Here is a 19331-nt window from a genome sequence, read left to right on the forward strand (position 1 = left end):
CCAGAGAGCACTATCAGGTCTTGTGCCCATCAGCTAAAACTGCTCAGCATTCCAGGACCATCTTGGAATGCAAAGATAGTCCCCCCGGCTTCTTTTCTGTACTGCAAACTGGATTCTTAAATCTCTCTCCCCTGTCTCCTCCACCCTCTCCTCCAATAATAAGTGTGAGGAGCTTGTGGTCTGCTTTGGCACTAAAATTGAGACCATCCACTTAGCTGCCTCTACCACGTCCCTCCCATCCATTGGCTCACCTTGCCAAAATCCCTCTAAGGCTCCCCACTGCCCTAACACTGAACTTGCAGCTTTCTCAAGTTTCTCTCTTATTGCCCCTCATGCCCTTTCGAACTTATCTTGTCCATGAGACCTATTTCCTGCTCCGTCAACCCTATTCCTTCTAAATTACTGACCTCCCATCTTCCCTTCCTGGAACCCATGTTAGTTGACATTGTCAGCAATTCTCTCCTCAGATTCTGACCCACTTCAAATCTGCCATCATCACCTCTCTCCTCAGAAAGAACCAACCCTTGACCCCTCTGTCCTTGTAAATGACTGCCCTTCTCCAACCTCTCTTTCCTCTCCAAAGTCCTTCAATGTGTTGTCACCTCCCAAATCCTTGCCAATCTTTCTTGGAACTCCATGTTTGAATCCCTTCAATCGGGTTTCTGGCCGTGTTACTGTTCTGAAACAGCTCTTATCCAGGTCACAGATTACATCATGTGTGGTTGTAACAAAGGTAAACTGTCCGTTCTCATCCTTTTTGACCTGTATGTATCACATGACATAGTTGACCACACCATAAGAACACAAGAACAAGAGTCAGTCATTTAACCCCCTGAGTCTGTTCCGATGTTCAATGAAGTCATGGCTGGTATGTGACCTAACTGCATATACCTGCATTCTGTATTCCTTATACCTTGCGTTAACAAAAATCTATCAATCACAGATTTAAAAAGAACAATTGATCTTGCATCAATTGCTGTTCGCAGAAGAATGTTCCAGACTTTACCACCCTATGTGTGTGGAGGAGTACACTAATTTTTAGACGATGCTTCATTGTTCTATACTCGCCAACCAATGGAGATAGTTTCTTTATAATTACCCTTTCAGTTCCTCTTCGTCATATCATGAAAACTTTGATCAAATCACGCCTTAATTTAAATTCCAGGGAATACAAACCTAGTTTTTGTAATCTCTCCTTGTAATTTAACTCTTGGAGCCTTAGGTATCATTCTAGTAAATGTATGCTGCTTGCTCAATACTCCCTCATTTTAATGATCTATGTATACCAGCCCAGCCTCCAACACCTCTCCATTGTCATTAGCTGGTTGGCACTGTACTCACCTGGTTCTAATCTTATCTGTTAAGTCATAGCCAGAAAGTCACCTGCAATGTCTTATCTCCCTGCTCCTGCACTGTTACCTCTGGTGTCTCCCAAGGATCCTTATCTCTTTCCTATTTTGCATCTATGTGCTGTCCCTTGGTAACATCATCTGAAAACACAGCATCAGTTTCCAAGTGATTTACACCCAGCTCTACCTCATCCCCACCTCTCTCAACTGTTTTTAAATTGTCAGCTTGCTTGTCTGAAGTCCAGTACTGGATGAGCAGAAATTTCCTCCAACTAACTATTCAGAAGACCAAAGCCACATTGTCTTTGTTTTCTGCCACAAACTCTGTTCCCTAGCCACTGACTCCATTCCGCTCTCTGGTAACTGATGCTGAAAAGACTGCTTGGAACATTGGTCTCATATTTGACCCCAAGATGAGCTTCCAACCACACATTTGCATCATCACTAAGACTGCCTATTTCCAATAATATCACCTGATTCCCTCTCTACCTCAGCTCATTTGTTACTGAAACCCTCATCTGTGCTTTTTTTAACTCTAGACTTGACTATTACATTGCACTCCTGGCTGACCTCCCTCATTCTACCCTTCTGTAAACTTGAGCTCATCCAAAACTCTGCTGCTTGTGTCCTAACTCACGTCAAGTTCTGTTTACTGATCAGCATGACCTGTATTGGCTGCTGGTTGAGCAATGCCTTGATTTTAGAATCGTCATCCTTGTTTTCAAATCCCTCAGTGGTCTTGCCCCTCCCTAGCTCCAATCTCCTTCGGCCCCACAACCCTACAAGATATCTGCATTCTAATGTTGACTTCTTGAGCATCCCTAATTTTAGTCACTGCATCTTTGGCCATGCTTTCAGCTGCCTAGGTCCTAAGCTCTGGCAATCCCTGTTTAAACCTCTTCACCTTTAGTTTTCTTCTTTGAGTCAACCTTAAAACCTACCCCTTTGAGCATGTTTTTGGTCCCTGCCCTAATACCTCCCTGGCTTAGTGTCAAATTTTGTTCGATAATCGCTGCTGTTAAAGCATCTTGGGGCACCTTACTACATTAGAGGTATTACGTAAATACAGGTTATTGTTGCCTGAGCTGCCGATGGGAGGGAGTGTTTCAATTTCAAAATCAGAGCAACAGTTCCTTGGAAGATAAAAGCAAAAAACTGCGGATGCTGGAAATCCAAGACAAAAATAAAAATAATAAAAATAAAAATACAAAATAAAAAAGTTCCTTGGAAGATCTTTTAGCACAGTGATAATTAAATGGGAACTTTTTTTTTCCTTATGAATGCAGCCCATGCTTCAGACGCTGAATTTAAAATTTTAAAAGAATGTTTTAGGTTTGCGTAGAATGAAAAATTCCTCCAGTGCTATGAATATTTAAAGCGTAATGCTCTCTCCTAATTTCAATACTGGCCCCATTGTTAGTTAAACTCTACCGATAGCTCTTATATTACTGTTGGATGATGCTAACCCCTGTGTTTAAGTCTGTACAAGAGAGAATGTACATTGTATATCCTTTTGTTAGAGTGGATTCTTCAGTAGCTTTTTTCAGAAAGACTTCATCATGGTGATGGATTTCTGTCTGCGTCAAGCAGCTGGCTGATCAAAAAACACAATTGATTTAAAATTTATAGCCCCCGCCACGGAATAAATATTACCCGCTTATAAAACAACCACACAAACTAAACACCCTCACAAAAGCACACAAGCTCACACATGCATAGAGGTGCACACACTGGCACTTGTGCATATGCTGACACTGACACACTTGTTCACACACCAGGCACACTTTTAGTCGTAAAGAGGGACATACATTTCTTGTTTTAAGCCTAGTCTTTCTACCCTGATTCTGGAAAGGTCTGGGTATTTGAGAGTGCACTGGTCACAATTAGTAATGGGATTGCTCCTGTGACCAGATACTGCGGTGCACTTTGACTTGACACTTTGATTACACAAGGTTTTCCTTCCTCATCTTGATTATTAATATAATACCAGCCACTGAATGGAAATGAGTAAGTGGGATGCCTGTTTTGGTTTGACAGCCCATTGGGGACTGATTTTTGCAGACTGATGCACTGTTTTAGCAGGATGCTGATTTGCAGGCGCTCCACTTAGCTTTGATTAGTTGCTTTATCCTGTTGCATTTGTCAGCAAATTGCCTAATCAATCCCATCGGTATGGGGTGCGGGAATTGTTAATGGGCTGCAGTACTTAGTGCTTAATCCTTGCTATTCAGCACGTACTCTGGTCCTGTTTACGCTTGTCTGTTTTGTTTGAACCAATAAAATGGCATCATTTCCCTCATTTCCACAAAATAACCATCAGTTGCTGGCAAGCCTATGAGGAGTTTTATACTGGCAGAATTGTGAAATTAATCAGACAGGAATGTGCCAGGTGGAGTTTGGGTCATCAGCTGTTAACAGTTGTGCATCCTTAGAGATGGGTGACAGGACAGCAGATTAAAAAACTCATGGTGATTTACACTCTGTTGGGACAGCCAGCTATATCTCACATCTGATTGAAACGTGCAAGTGTGAAATGCTGGAAGATCACTGTCCTTCAAGTTTTGATATTTTTTCTTTGTAAAGATTTTTCTACCTCTATTTTTCCCTCTACATCTGTCCTTTCTTTACACACTTTACTCCATGTTGGTATTAAAAATCCCTTCCTGCACTTTTCATGGCACCTATCCTCCACTCTTAATTCCTGTGCCTTCAGTAGAACAGTTTGAGGTTGTGGTCAAGCCTAATTATAGAGCGCAGAAGGAGGTCATTCGGCCCATTGTGCCTGTGCCAGCTCTTTGAAAGAGCTACCAAGTAGTACCACTACGCCTGTTTATTTCTCCACATCCTTGGTAATTTTTCCACTTCAAGTATTTATCCAGTTTTCTCTTGAAAGATATTATTGATTTGCTTCCACCAAGCTTTCAGACAGCCCATTCCATAACAATTCACTGTGTAAAAAAATTCTCATCTCCATTTTGGTTCTTTTGCCAATTATTTTATATCTCTGTCCTCTGTCAGTTGAAGTATTGGAGAGAAGCAAAGTTCTAGCTATTGCTGAAAGGAAGTGAAGGGAAATGAGGAGAGTTGAAACCCTTGTGTCCAATGTATAGAAAATCCTCCTGCTGTCCTTGAACAGGGCAGGGGAAAATCAACCAGGGTTTCCTTTGCTTGATTGCTATTCGGTGAACTTGTGAAACTTGCATATATGTGGCTGTCAAAAAAGATGTTATCAGGCCTGGTTTGCTTCCACAGCCGAACAGCTTGCTAGTTCTCATGAAGAAAATCCACTTGGGGGCTGCTGGTGTCATGAAGCTATGTGCTAGAAAAGGAGTAAAAAAGAAAGTGATCTTTCTATACCTCTAGATATGTTTGCTCTGCCAGAGTGCTGTTGAGTCAAGTCTTGCTCACCTGACTGCACTCCTGAAGTGGAAATGATCCTATTCTGTGGCTGCAGAAGAAACTGATTCTTTCAAGCTCTGCTATGTACTGTCAGAACCCTGGCTAGTAAGTGTACTGAACTAGTATCAAAATCTAGCTGATTGGAAGTAACTATTAAACAATTTGAGGATTCTATGTAGAACTGCTTTCTGCACTCAATCGACCTCTAGAGGGCCCAGAGGAAGGCAGCAGCAGATCTCAAATCTAAAATATGGGGAAGTGGCGCAGGAAAATCATCTGTTTCTCTTGCTCTCTCGGGAGCCATAATGTGAAAGGGCTGTCTGATAGACATTTTCATTATGCACAGAGGCACAGTAAAGATTGTAATAGCTTTTTCTCCCTTTCCTGTGGAAGAAATAGCCAAACCTGTTACTAGGGCAGGTTCTACTGAATTATATTGAAATGTAGGGTAGCTACAATGAATTTTAATTTGTTTCAAAGTGCTTTTTTCAACTTGATTCTGGGGATTTTTTGATTATTGCAAACCTTGTATGTTTTAAAGCTGCAATATCGCAGTTGTCATTTTTTGTTTCCTCATTGATTAAGTTTGCATTGCCTTTTTCATCTGCTTTTAATAAATATTTATTTTTTTTCTCACTCAAAATCTTTCTTCTTCTCCACTCACCCCCTAAAAAGCTTCCCTCAGCGGAGACATTCTCTCCATACCGATTAATGCACACAAAATTTCCAATTGTCAGCCACCATGCCAGATCTTCACTCACCACTATACTCCTTAGAAACATGATAGACACAAGTTCAATAATTTAAAACAAAAATCACAAACTTAACTATTAATGTAACCGAGCCATCTTCTAATGACTCCCAAAGACTATCCTTTTACATTCTATGACTGGCTGTTAATGATTGCACTGAGCTTTACTAACAGCCTCTAGCCTGGCTATGATCTTCTCAGTGAGCAGACAGGAGCAGGAAGACCTATGCTTCATAATCTATGCTCAGGCCAAGGTGAGGCCTCCAGATGAGCAGAAGATCAAAGGCCTATGTACATCCCTCTGTGGTTTGGCCCATATTTTCCTGCTCCTTCATTGCCCCAAAACAAGCTCTCTCCTCAAGCTGGGGGCTGCAGTTTTGCTCCCTGTTATTTCCATACCTGCCTTGATTGCTTCAGTTCCAGCTGTGCTGTATGCATTTAGCTCCCTTCCTCGCAGGGCAGTCAGATCTCCAGCTGAGGTCCACCTTCTCCTTCAAAGACATGTTCTGTCTGGGTGGTTTGGCTCCACACCACTTTCTCCAGTGCAGCTTCACTTTAGGACTAGGATTCACTTTTTCTCTCCCTCACGGGCCCCACCTGAGAACAGCAGACCTGTTCCTTCTTTCCTTTATGTGCTGATCCCAAAGTGCTCCGATTAACTTTACTCCCTCCATCTTTCCCAAACCCACTCCAAGCCCTCTGCCTTATCAAAGCTAGACAAGTCTCTGAAAGAAGATGTGTTAAGAGACATTTAGAGTGATTTCCTGAGCCACACTTATCACATTCACAAATTAGAACATTTTATATTCATTTTTCTATGAATATTAAATTTGAGCCAATCAGTTACAAAAATGGCAAATTTGCACATAATGTCAGCAGTATGCAGCGCAATCTCTGCTACGTATGTACAAGGTCATAGATACTTGGCATCCACATTTGATGTAACGGCTTGTCTTGTCTGTGAATTTTGGCGAGTTAGGTTCTCTCCAAGCTGTAAGAAATGGTGAGCTTCATGTTGTATCCAGCAGAACTACTGTGCCTCTAGTAATTCAATCAGTGTCACTGAAATTACTGTAGGCTTTGTTCAGCCAGAAGGACAAATATGACAGACACAAACTGCACAGAGCTGGCACTGTCCAATCTTTCTTTTAAAGACTCTCCAAGTCACTAAATAGCTCCCAACTACAAGTCACCTTGAGGCAAACAGAGCATTTAATAGAATATACTCCCTAATAAAACAGCTCAAAACAGAATTGCTAAAGCTGAATGACAGAAACTCTGCAACAGCAGTGTCCAATAAATTAAAGTTGGAACCTACATTTAAAAAAAGTGATTTCTCTCTTTGAAGTGTTCTAAATCTATTTGATAAAGATGATTGTCTTCAGCAAAAGTGCATAAATGGAGGGCTGGGCTGGCATGTTTGATTACAGGAAATCAATGCACTTTTTGTTTGTTTGTTGATGTCCTATATCAATGAAGAATTCATTTTAAATGTCAGCTTCAAGTTTTGTAATATGATTTTACTGGACAAAATGCGAGTGATGGCTTATCCTGTATAATTGTGATTTAGATTATGAATGTTATGTTATTGGGTCTCCAATCCAGTTCATGCAGTGACTTGTAGGTATTTCTGTTCTTGATGTCAGTCACTAAATCCTGACATCAATCATCCCTTCTCTTCCAAATGAAGCAGGGTGTCTAGCCCCTAGCTCACTTCCTACCCTTTCCACAACAGTCTCCAACCCCATAACACCATGGGCTTGGTTTTCATCCCCCTTTCACCCTGTGGGAATGGCGTGTTTGGTGGGATGGTGGCGGTTAAGATCAGGCCGAGCCCATTGACTGGCCTGTTCCTGCATTACGCCATCGTATTTGCTCCGGCTTTGAAGTTGGCTGAAGTTCTTGTTGCCGGCAAACCAGGGTCCCATTGAGATTGAAATATCAGGCCCAACGCTGCAGTGGGTGCCAGATTGTCATTTTCACAGTGAGATGTGGGAGGCATGACCAGTGTGAATCCCGACAACCAAGCCACAACGGAAGATGAAAGTAGTTGGAAGAAGCCAAAGTAAGTTTAGAAAATTACTCCTGGCTAAAATTCTCGTGGGCTAGGAGTAGCAGGAGTGGTTCTCCTGGCTTTGATTTTCAAAGCCACTGCCCATTACTAACTTTATGCAGTGGGCCATCGTTTTGATGACATTAAACTGAGGCCTCACCTGCTCTCTCAGGTGGATGTAAAAGATCCCAAAATGCTATTTTGAAGAAAAGCAGTGGAGTTCTCCCCCATGCCTTGACCAACGTCTATTCCTCAATCAACATCACAAAAATAAATGATCAAGTTGTTGTTTGTGGGAACTTGCCAGGCACAAATAGGCTGTTGTGTTTCTTACATTATGTACAATGATATTTACACTTCTAAAGAACTTAGTTGACTGTAGAGTGTTTTGGGATATTTTGAACTCATGAAAGGCATTATATAAATGCAAGTCTTTCTATAAAAGTAAAAAACTGAAGATGCTGGAAATCCAAAACAAAAACAAAAATACCTGGAAAAGCTCAGCAGGTCTGACAGCATCGTGGAGAGGAACACAGTTTCTATAATCAACGCACACCTTTGATAAGTCACGAAAAGGGTTTGGCATCTTTACTGAAATTGCTTCACCACCTTTATATCATTTTAGTTTTAATTTTGTAAAGGTTACTGAGTGAAAATTAGTTGTAAATGCCTGGATATCTTTGCAGAAGGTGCTTTGTACCCTGAAGCTTTAGGCATTTCATTAATACAGCTTTTAAGTTGTAGCTTTCTGCTGATTAGTGCTGATTACTGTAGTACTTGTTGTTATCAGCATGATAAATGCTGTAAAAGATCAATTTGAAACAGAGCCTGAGGAGTTTTATTTAATCGTTGATCCCAAGTGAATGAAAAGTTCTCTACTTTATTTTGATGGGGGAAGGGAGAGAGTGCAGACCTTGAATTTTCCTAATACCATTGGAATTTTCAAGGCTGTCCTCTTCAAGTGGTGCTTATGCTTTTTGTCTCTGCAGAAGATAATATTGAAACCATGGCAGCCAATTTGCTCACTGTAAGCTCCCACAAACGGCAAGGTGATAATGAACAAAAGACCTGTTTTATTAGTGATGTTTTAATTTTTGGGATCTAAGCATCATTGGTAAGGCCAGCATTTATTGCCCATCTCTAATTACCTTTGAGAAGGTGGTGAGCTGCCTCCTTGAACTGCTGCAGTCCATGCGGTGTAGGTACACCCACAGTGCTGTTTGGGAGGGAGTTCCAGGATTTTGACCCAGCGACAATGAAGGAAGGGCAATATATTTATTTCCAAGTCAGGAGGATGGCTTGTAGGGAAACTTGTAGCTGGTGGTATACCTATGCGCCTGCTGCCTTTGTCCTTCTAGGTGGTAGAGGTCTTGGGTTTGGAAGGTACTGTCTAAGGAGTCTTGTTGGGTTGCTGCAGTGCATCTTGTTGATAGTACACACACTGCTGCTAAAGTGTGTTGGTAATGGAGGATGAACATTTAAGGTGGTGGGCCAATCAAGCAGGCTGCTTTGTCCTGGATGGTGTGAAGCTTCTTTAGTGTTGTTGGAGCTGCACTCACAGGATCTCACAGTGCAGAAGAGGCCCTTCGGCCCATCAAGTCTGCACTGACACGTGAGAAACACCTGATCTACCTACCTAATCCCATTTACCAGCACTTGGTCCGTAGCCTTGAATGTTATGATGTGCCAAGTGCTCATCTAGGTACTTTTTAAAGGATGTGAGGCAACCTGCCTCCACCACCCTCCCAGGCAGTGCATTCCAGCCCGTCACTGCCCGCTGGGTAAAAAAGATTTTCCTCACATCCCCTTTAAACCTCCTGCCCCTCACATTGAATTTGTGTCTCCTTGTGACTGACCCTTCAACTAAGGGGAACAGCTGCTCCCTATCCACCCTGTCCAAACCCCTCAATCTTGTACACCTCGATCAGGTCACCCCTCAGTCTTCTCTGCTCCAATGAAAACAACCCAAGTCTATCCAACCTCCCTTCATAACTTAAATGTTTCATCCCAGGCAACATCCTGGTGAGTCTCTGCAACCCCTCCAGTGCAATCGCACCCTTAAATGAAATTTTTTTGCTGCCCATTGCATTTTTTAGAAAGCCTCATCCACAGGTGGGATGAGATTTCCAACAGCAATTAGAAATAAAATTTCATTAATAGCATGTCCTGCTCATTCCAGGCAAGTGGGGAGTATTCCATCACATTCCTAACTTTGCCTTGTAGATGGTGGACAGGCTTTGGGGAGTTGGGAGGTGAGTTACTCATCGCAGAATTTCCAGGCAGTGACCTGCTGTTTGTAAATGGCATATTTATATGACTAGTCCAGTCGAGTTACTGGTCAATGGTAACCCCCAGGATGTTTATAGTGGCGGTTCAGTCATGGTTATACCATTGGACATCAAGCTAGGATGGTTAGACTCTCTCTTGTTGGAGCTGGGCATTGCTTGGCACCTGTGTGATGTGAATGTTACTTGTCACTTGTCAGCCCTGAATGTTGTCCAGATTTTGCTGCATGGAGGCACAACAGCTTTCTCTTATCTGAGGAGCCACGGATGATACTGGACATTGTGAAATCATTAGCGAACATCCATAGTTTTAACGGTATGACGGAAGGAAGGTCATTGATGAAGCAGCTGAAGATGATTGGGCGTAAGACAGTCCCTTGAAGAACTCCTGCAGCGATGTCCTGGGACTAAGAAGATTGGCTTCCATCAACCACAACCATCTTCCTTTGGGTATGACTCCATCCAGTGGAGAATTTCCTCCCGATTCCCATTGACTTAAAATTTGTAAGGACTCCTTGATACCACAGTCAGTTAAATGCTGCCTTGATGTCAAGGGCTGTCACTCTTACGTCACTTCTGATGACAGTCAGTTCTTCTCTCCATGTTTGGACAAAAGTTGTAATGAGGCCTGAAACCAAGTGGTCCTGGCAGAATTCAAACTGAGCATCAGTGAGCAGATTATTGCTGAATAAGTGCTGCTTGATAGCCCTGTCGACGACATCTTCCATCATTTTGCTGATGATTGAGAGTAGACTGATGGGGCAGTAATTGGTTAGATTGGATTTGTCTTGCTTTTTGTGGACAGGACATACCTGGGCAATTTTCCACAGAGTTGGATGGATGCCAGTGTTGTAGCTGTATTGCAACATTAACAGTATTGAGCAGTAAGTATTGATGTTATCACCTTGGAAAGTATGTGAATCCTACTGTAACTTACTGAAAAAGTAGCTTGAGAGATTACTTAGAAATACAAAAGAACCAGTATATGATTGGCTTTAACAAAAGCAAAACATTTTTTAGTCAAAAATTGTATCTAAAGCTAAGGGGATATTAGAAGGTTAGTGTAATCTGTCTCGACTTGATTAATTGAAATACCGTAATATGTACAGCCAGAGTTCTAATGCAACATTTTGTGTAGGAATTGTTTAATACTTGTCAGCTGTGGTTCAGTGGGTTGCATTCTCGCCTCTGACTCAGAATCTTGAGTTCAAATTCCACTTGAGACCATAATCCAAGTTGGTTGCCAACCCCAGTGCAATACTGAGGGAGAGGCACTGTCAGAGGTGCTGTCTTTCAGATGCAACGTTAAATGTAGGCCCCCTTTTATCCTCTCAGATGGGTGTAAAAGATCCATGGCACTATTCGATGAGCAGGGGAGTTGCTCTCTGATATATTGGTCGATATTTATCCCTTTATCAGCATCACTAATAATGCAGATTGTTAGCTCATTTTCACATTGATGTGTGTGGGAACTTGCTGTGCTCAAATTGACTGTTGTGTTTCCTACATTACAACAGTAACTACACTTCCAAAAGTATTTCATTGGCTGTAAATGGGACATTCTGAGGTTTTGAAAGGTGCTATGAAATGCAAGTCCTTCTTTCTTTCTTATAAATATCGGGCATGGATGAATTTATAATTTTCCTTTGCTAAGTCATATGATTTTTCTACCATAATGGCTGTCATTTGGTCATTTAAAAAAAAAATATCAATGGACCTTATAAAGAACATAAAACATAAATTAAAATGGAGTGAAGTCTTCATGATTGCTTAGTTAAAAAGGCAACAACCAATCTTCTACATTACTACACTGTGTGTTCCAGAAAATCCTGCTTTGTGCTTTGTTAACAGTGCAATGTGGATACGGAGAGAACGTTCCCTCTTTTCGGAAGAGCATAACCAGAGGCCATCAAAATAAGATAGTCGCCAAGAAATCCAATAAGGAATTCAGAAGAAACTTCTTTATACAAAGAGTGGTGAGAATATGGAACCCGCTCCCACAGAGAGTGGTTGAAGTGAATAGTATAGATGTATTTAAAGAAAGCTAGACAAGCATACGAGGGAGAAGGGAATAGAGCGTTACGATGATGGATTTCTATGAAGAAAAATGGGAGGAGGCTCGAGTGGAACATAAACACCGACATGGACTGGTTGAGCTGAATGGCCTGTTTCTGTGCCATGTATCCTATGTAACTGTTCAACAAGAGGAGCAGATATGATGATGCAATTCCTCCTCAGTCACCTTGGATGAGAGAAAGATCAAAACCTGCCTGCATTCTTTAATTATCACCTTCCAGTATTTTGTGCGGAAAAAGCATGCGCCCAGACGTTGGATGAAAGCAGGATCGAGGCTTAGCTGTTATTCACGGTCAAGTGGATGGCCTCTATAAAACTGAAACAATGACACTTTTGGGAGAGAGGACAGGAAGGAAATTGACACCAAAGAAAAGATGTGTGGGTTGTAAAATGATCAATCAAGTAAGCTGGTGTTGGAATGGAATACAGTGACACCTAGGCTTTAAGGTCAAGGCTAATGCATCTCACTCCACTGCCTTAACGCAAATGAAAACATGGAACATCTTTTAAGTGAAGGTTGAGAGGATTTGAGGTGATGTCTATGTGTGTCTGTGCTCCTGTCTTACTGTTTAAAAAAAAACTATGGGTGAAATCCTGAAATGTGATAGTTGCAGAAATCAATTTAATATTAAACTAAGATCCTTGGAAGTCACTAACTTTATATTTAAATAACTAAACAGAAATGTCTTTGCCATGAAGTATAATTTCAGATAGTATATAAAATCTGCACACTTGGAACACAGAGCAAAAGAGAAAGTATCAAGCCAAAATTTTAAATATATTCAAATTGTCTTATTTTCAACAGTGTGTGCTGGCCATAAGCTTTGTCTTTAGAAGCCAACTTCTACATGTTTGCCTTTAGCAAACCCTGCTGCTTAAGCATAGTGAATGCTAATGCATGCAATAAACTGCCTGTAAGCGTAGAAATAAATACTTGCATTTATATATCACCTTTCATGACCTCAGGGTGTAAGCATAGACTAATTGTACTGATTTTTCTGTCTCAAAGATATTGATTTTTTTTTCTGCCATTGCATTTTGTTAAGGTGAATGATTCTGATTCAGATATTAAAAGAATTCAGTTTAGCAGCCAGCTAGCAATGAAGTCTCTTGAGTGTGGCAAAACATTTGTTTTTGAGTTGTTGGTTAATCTGATCATGCCTTTGATTTATTTTTTTTAGCTGTAGCTGAAGTGAAACTTCGAGAGGATCAGTACACCCTGGACCATATGTGTGTTTTTGGCATGTACAACTATCTGCATTGTGACAGGTGGTATCAAGACAGTGTCTATTATATTGATCAGCATGAGAGAGTCATGCACCTGGCTATCACTTTGGTAAGTTGGTGTTATTGTATCTCCATTTAACTTCTTAAAATGATATATGCTGAGAACTTGTGAAGGATTGAGATATATTAAACCTTTATTTTCTGAAAGGAAACTGTCAGTTCAAATATCTGCACTAGTAGCCTGGAAAAAGTTGAATTGGACTTGACAGGGAACGTTGCAACAGATGTAGTCCAAAACTTCAGTAAATTTCCATTTTTAAAATCCAGTTTGTTTTCTTCCTTAGGGAACAATGAGCCTGTTGTGCCTGTTCACATACATAAGAATATAAACAATAGGAGCAGGAATAGACCATAGGGACCCTCGAGCCTGCCATTTCATGCAACCATTGGCCTAAAATTCTCTTTCCCACCCGCTTCCCACATACCTTAATTACCTGAGGGACCAAAAATCTGTCCCAGTTTTAAAAATATTCAACAATGAAGCATGTACAACCCTCTGGGGTAGAGAATTCCAAAGATTCACAATCCTTTGAGTGAAGACATTTCTCCTTATCTGAGCCCTAAATGATTGGTCCCTTATCCTGAGACTTTGCCCCCTTGATTTAGAATCCTCAACCTCTCAATGTCTTCCTTAATAATAGGTTCCAGCATGTTCCTGATGACTGATGTAGGACTAACTGGCCTGTAGTCCCCTGTTTCCCCTCTCCGTCCTCTCTTGAATAGTTTGCTAACTTCCAATTTATTGAGATTGTTCTAGAATCTGAGAAATTTTGGAAAAACATAACTATTGCATCCACTATCTCTGCAGCAGCTCTTTATAGAACCTGAGGATGTAGGCTATCAGGTCCTGGGGATTTGTCAGCTTTAGTCTCTTAAATTTATCCAATATCTTTTCTCTGATTTTAATTACCTTCAGTTCCTCGCATTTATTAGCCCATTTGTCATCCTCTATTTCTGATATGTAATTTGTGTCATCTGTGAAAACGGACAGAAAATATTTGTTCAGCATATCTGCCAATTCCTCATTCCCCACGATAACTTCTATCTCTAAGGTACCAATATTTACTTTAGCTACTCTCTTCCTTTTTATATACTTATAAAAGCCTTACAATCTGTTTTTATGTTCCTGGCTCCAAGGCCAATATATTCTTCCTAAGGTGTGATGCCTCAAAATGTTTTTAGTCTAACCAGGGCTTTGTTTAGCTGAGGCATGATTTCTATCCCTTTGTATTCTAGTACGCTAGGTACGAAGATCAGCATTCCATTAGACCTTTTGAACACTGTGGCATTAATTGTAAAAATAAAATATTATAGTAATTTGACTGCACTAAGTACGCTAATGACTGGATATTTTCTCCCTTTCCTTCTGTCGCAACTACTATGGGCAAGAATGACATTTCAACCTTCAATAACACAACAACGTCAGCCTATGGAAAAGTTTGATTGACACAGAAGCCAGTCAGATCTCTTCTCTCTTTCTCCTTTCTGCTCATGGCATAGCTTGCATTTTACACAATAACATGGTTTCAATAGCTATCAAAACTCTTGCTATTTAATGTCTGAGTGCTGAGAAAAGAGAAGAAAGTGAGGTTGTGTAATAATGATGCTGCCAAAGTTGTCAGCACATTAACCTGCGAAGATTTTAAAGAATGTGAAATTTGACATTAAGGAACATAAAACAAAAGTCGAGTACTTTGGATAAATAATCTGAGTTTGTTTTATCTATCTTGATACACTTTAATTGTCTGCTAACTTGGCTGTCAGGGTTAAGCTTCTCAAACCTTTCCATCTGGGAGAGTGATATTCCTTTGCAATGTACCTGTATCTTTTAGCGGCATGGTGATCAGAACTGAACACTATGCTAAGTATGATCTGATCTTGCATTGAAAAACTCTACTGGAAATTTCCTCTCTTGCTTGCCTATATATGTTAGCTTTTAATTGCTTCACCACATTGGGCAGATGTTGAAAGTGATATGCCTACTCCTAGGTCTCTTTAAAGTCTTCCGGTGCCAATTTGACTCAATTCCATTCATGTACATCTCGGACAGGTTTTTTGATCTATACACTGTTAGTTCATTTGGCAGTTGTCAGTTCAGTTACACAGTAGATCTAAACCCTTATATAATTTTTAGCTGCATCCTCTGTCTCTGCTGCTTCCCAGTTTTCTGTCAGAAAATTTTGCACTATACTTGCTTTCAGCATCTTGACGACTTGCGTGGATTAGAATCAACATGGGTCCAAGAATTTGTTGTTTTAATGCCACAGCCGGCACAATTCCTCCCTCAGTCTGACAGTACATCCTGATGTGCATTCTTTCTTACCCCTCTCAGAAGGCATTTGGTAAAGGAAGAAGCCAGAGCCAGGCTGTCTTCAACATTGTTTTATTCACAAAACAGAGTATAACGTAAGTGCAGCCTACTTTACCGTTCCACACAGTTTCTCCCCTACACAGATGGAAACTGGTTCTTATATACATTCAGTAACTGTTCCCAAATTAGTATCAGCTGCTCTTAATCACAACTAGAGCATGCACTCAATTGTCACAACGTTTGCAAAATTAACATTATTGATTTTTATTTTTTAACCAGTTGCTCATTTAGCCCCATCTTCCAACCTGGAGTTGTGTGGCTTTACCTTAATCAGAAGCTTTTCATTCTGAAAACCTGAATAAATTTATAGTATGCGAAGATTCACTATTTAGTTTGCAACCTCCTCAAAAGAGGCAGTTGTCTGTCAGCAAAGGTCTTCCCTTTTAAATCAGTGTAGGCTAGTTCATGTCCTTGCAATGTAGGCATGCCTTCTAACCCTTAAATGGGCAACCAGTTCATGCATAGCAAGATCCCACAATAGATTGCATTATTGTACCTGTATTGTATTGGGATAATAGGCTTATAGTTGCTTTGGTTGGATTAGTTGCCATTTGCTTAATAAGTAATTCCATTTACTTGCTTCCAGTCCTGCATAATGAGAGTACATGAGCTGATGTAAAAGGCATTAAGGTTGAGTGGTGCCGCAAAGATCAAATTGTTAGTGGTAAAATAATTAGCACATGAAGCAGCTTGAAGGGAATATTAGTTTGAATAATATGCTATGTCACGGACAGGATGAGAGAGAACTGCCGAAATCTCTATTTCCTTAACAACTGTCTATACTCAGTAAGCTTTTGATAGGAAGATATGTATGCGTCTTTTTAACCCGAGTGTTTGGACAATTTGAATAACCAGCAGCAAGCTGATCGTGGGTTTAAATAAAGAAAGGGTGTTGTTTATTTATGCACTCACTCTGAAATCTAACGCTATGCCACTCATTCACACAGCCTCTCACACATGCGAAGACACTTGAGAAAAGCACAGTTGAAGAGAATAGTGCACGTTTACAGGTTTTAAGCAAAAAGAATAGTTCATAATTCACATGATTAGCTTGTTCTGAAAAACACACGTTGCAGGCCTGATGAAGAAGACATCTTCACTACTTTCTTTATGCATTCAAAGGATGTGGGCTTTGCTGGCTGTGCCAGTAATTATTGCCCACCCCTAATTGCCCTTGAGAAGGTGGTGGTGAGCTGCCTTCTTGAACTGCTGCAGTCCATGTGGTGAGTGGTTTGGATTGGAACTTCCAGGTGGTGGTGTTCCCATGTGTCTGCTGCTCTTGTTCTTCTAGATGGTAGCGGTTGTGGGTTTGGAAGGTGCTGTTTAAGGATCCTTGGTGAGTTCCTGCAGTGCATCTTGTAGATGGTATTGCTATTGTGTGTCGGTGGTGGAGGGAGTGAATGTTTGTGGATGAGGTGCTAGTAAAGCAGGCTACTTCATCCTGGATGGTGTCAAGCGTCTTGAGTGTTGTGGGAGCTGCACTCATCCAGGCAAGTGGAGAGTATTCCATCACACTCCTGACTTGTGTCTTGTAGATTGTGGACAGGCTTTGGAGAGTCAGGAGGTGAGTTACTTACCGCAGGATTCCTAGCCTCTGACCTGCTGTTGTAGCCACAGTATTTATATGGCTAACCCAGTTCAGTTTCTGGTCAATGGTAAGCCGCAGGATGTTGATTGTGGGAGATTCAGCGATGGTAATGCCATGGAATGTCAAGGGGTGGTGGTCAGATTTTCTCTTGTTTGATATGATCATTGCCTGACACTTGTGTGGCGCGAATGTTACTTGCCACTTGTCAGCCCAAACCTGGATGTTGTCCAGGTCTTGCTGCATTTGCTTCAGCTTCTGAGGAGTCGTGAATAGAGTTTAACATTGTGCAATCATCAGCAAACATCCCCACTTCTGACCTTATGATGGAGGCAAGGTCATTGATGAAGCAGAAGATGGTTGGGCCTAAGGAACTCCTGCATTGATGTCCTGGAGCAGTGATTATTGACCTCCAGCAACCAGAACCATCTTCCGTTGTGCTAGGTATGACCCCAACCTGTGGAGAGTTTCCCCCCGATTCCCATTGACTCCAGTTTTGCTCGGCTCCTTGATGCCACACTCGGTCAAATGCTGCCCTGATGTCAAGGGCAGTCACTCTCACCTCAGGAGTTCAGCTCTTTTGTCCATGTTTGAACCCAGGCTGTAATGAGGTCAGGAGCTGAGTGGCCCTGGCAGAATCCAAACTGAGTGTCTGAGCAGGTTATTGCTAAGCAAGTGGCTTGATAGCACTGTTGATGATCCCTTCCATCACTTTACTGATGATCGAGAGCAGATGATGGGGTGGTAATTGGCCAGGTTGTACTTGTCCCGATTTTTGTGTACGGACATACCTGGGCAATTTTCCACATTGCTAGGTAGATGCCAGTGTTGTAGCTGTGCTAGAACAACTTGGCTAGAATGCAACAAATTCTGGAGCACAAGTCTTTAGTACTATTGCTAGGATATTGTCAGGGCCCATAACCTTTGCACTATCCAGTGCCTTCAGCCATTTCTTGATGTCGTGTGGAGTGAATTGACTTGGCTGAAGACTGGCATCTGAGAGTCTGGGGACCTTTGGAGGAGGCCAAGGTGGATCATCCACTCGGCATTTCTGGCCGAAGATTGTAGCAAGTGCTTCAGCCTTGTCTTTTGCACTGATGTGCTTGGCTCCCCCTTCATTGAGGATGGAGATATTTGTGGAGACGACTCCTCCAGTGCATTGTTCAACTGTCCATTTTCGTGGGCTGGATTTGGCAGGACTGTATAGCTTAGATCTGATCCATTGGTTATGGAATGCTTAGTTCTGTCTATCACTTGCTGTTTGGCACGCAAGTAGTCCTGTGTTGTTGCTTCGCCAGGTTGACACCTTGTTGTTAGGTATGCCTGGCATGCCCTCCTGCACTCTTCATTGAACCAGGGTTAATACCCTGGCTTGGTGGTAATGGTAGAGTGGCGGATATGCTGGGCCATGAGGTTACAGATTGTGGTTGAGTACAATGCTGCTGCTGCTGATAGCCCACAGTGTCTCGTGGTTGCCCAGTTTTGAGTTGCTAGATTTGTTCAAAATCTATCCCATTTAGCATGACGGTTGTGCCACACAACACGATGGAGGGTGTCCTCATTGTAAAGACCGGACTTCATCTCCACAAGCACTGGTGGTCACTCTTAGCGATTCTTAGAGATGCATCTGCTGCAGTCAGGTTGGTGAGGATGAGGCCAAGTATGTTTTTCCCTCTAGAACAAAAACAAAAATACCTGGAAAAACTCAGCAGGTCTGACAGCATCTGCGGAGAGGGATACAGTTGATGTTTTGAGTCCGTATGACCCTTCGTCAGAACTAAGACATATAGAAATGAGATGAAACAAGCTAGTAGAAGTGGGTGGGACAGGAGAGCTCGATAGGGGGCCAGTGATAGGTGGAGTCCAAGAAGAGACTGCCAAAGATGTCATAGACAAAAGGACAAAGGGGTGTTGACAGTGGTGATATTATCTAAAGGATGTGCTATTGGGGACACTAAGGGAAGCAAGCAGGACAAGCTAGTGGCAGATGGCTCTAGTGCGGGTGGGGTGGGGGGAAGGGACCAAAATGGGCTAAAAGGTGGGAGATGAAACAATAGATCGAAATAAATTTAAAAATAGGAGGGAAAAGAAAAAAATATAGTGTAGAAAAATTATAACGTGTTGGAAAAAGGGGGATCAGAAAGGGGGTGGGGATGGAGGAGAGAGTTCATGATC

At 41.6% G+C, this 19331-nt stretch overlaps 1 protein-coding gene across 3 annotated transcripts in view; it reads left to right on the forward strand.

Moving 5' to 3' along the window:
• The window catches only part of nudcd1 (NudC domain containing 1), a 115392-nt gene that overhangs the window by 11824 nt on the left and 84237 nt on the right, over positions 1-19331 (forward strand). For 2 of the 3 annotated variants that reach the window (XM_041190459.1, XM_041190460.1), the window contains one exon: positions 13095-13249. In XM_041190459.1, coding sequence (XP_041046393.1) covers positions 13095-13249 — 155 coding nt within the window. Of the gene's footprint in view, positions 1-12388; positions 12446-13094; positions 13250-19331 lie in introns of those variants that run through there. The other variant, XM_041190461.1, reaches the window with a different exon arrangement.

The sequence above is a fragment of the Carcharodon carcharias genome, chromosome 6, assembly GCF_017639515.1.
Source record: "Carcharodon carcharias isolate sCarCar2 chromosome 6, sCarCar2.pri, whole genome shotgun sequence".
In the NCBI taxonomy this organism is placed as follows: Eukaryota; Metazoa; Chordata; class Chondrichthyes; order Lamniformes; family Lamnidae; genus Carcharodon; species Carcharodon carcharias.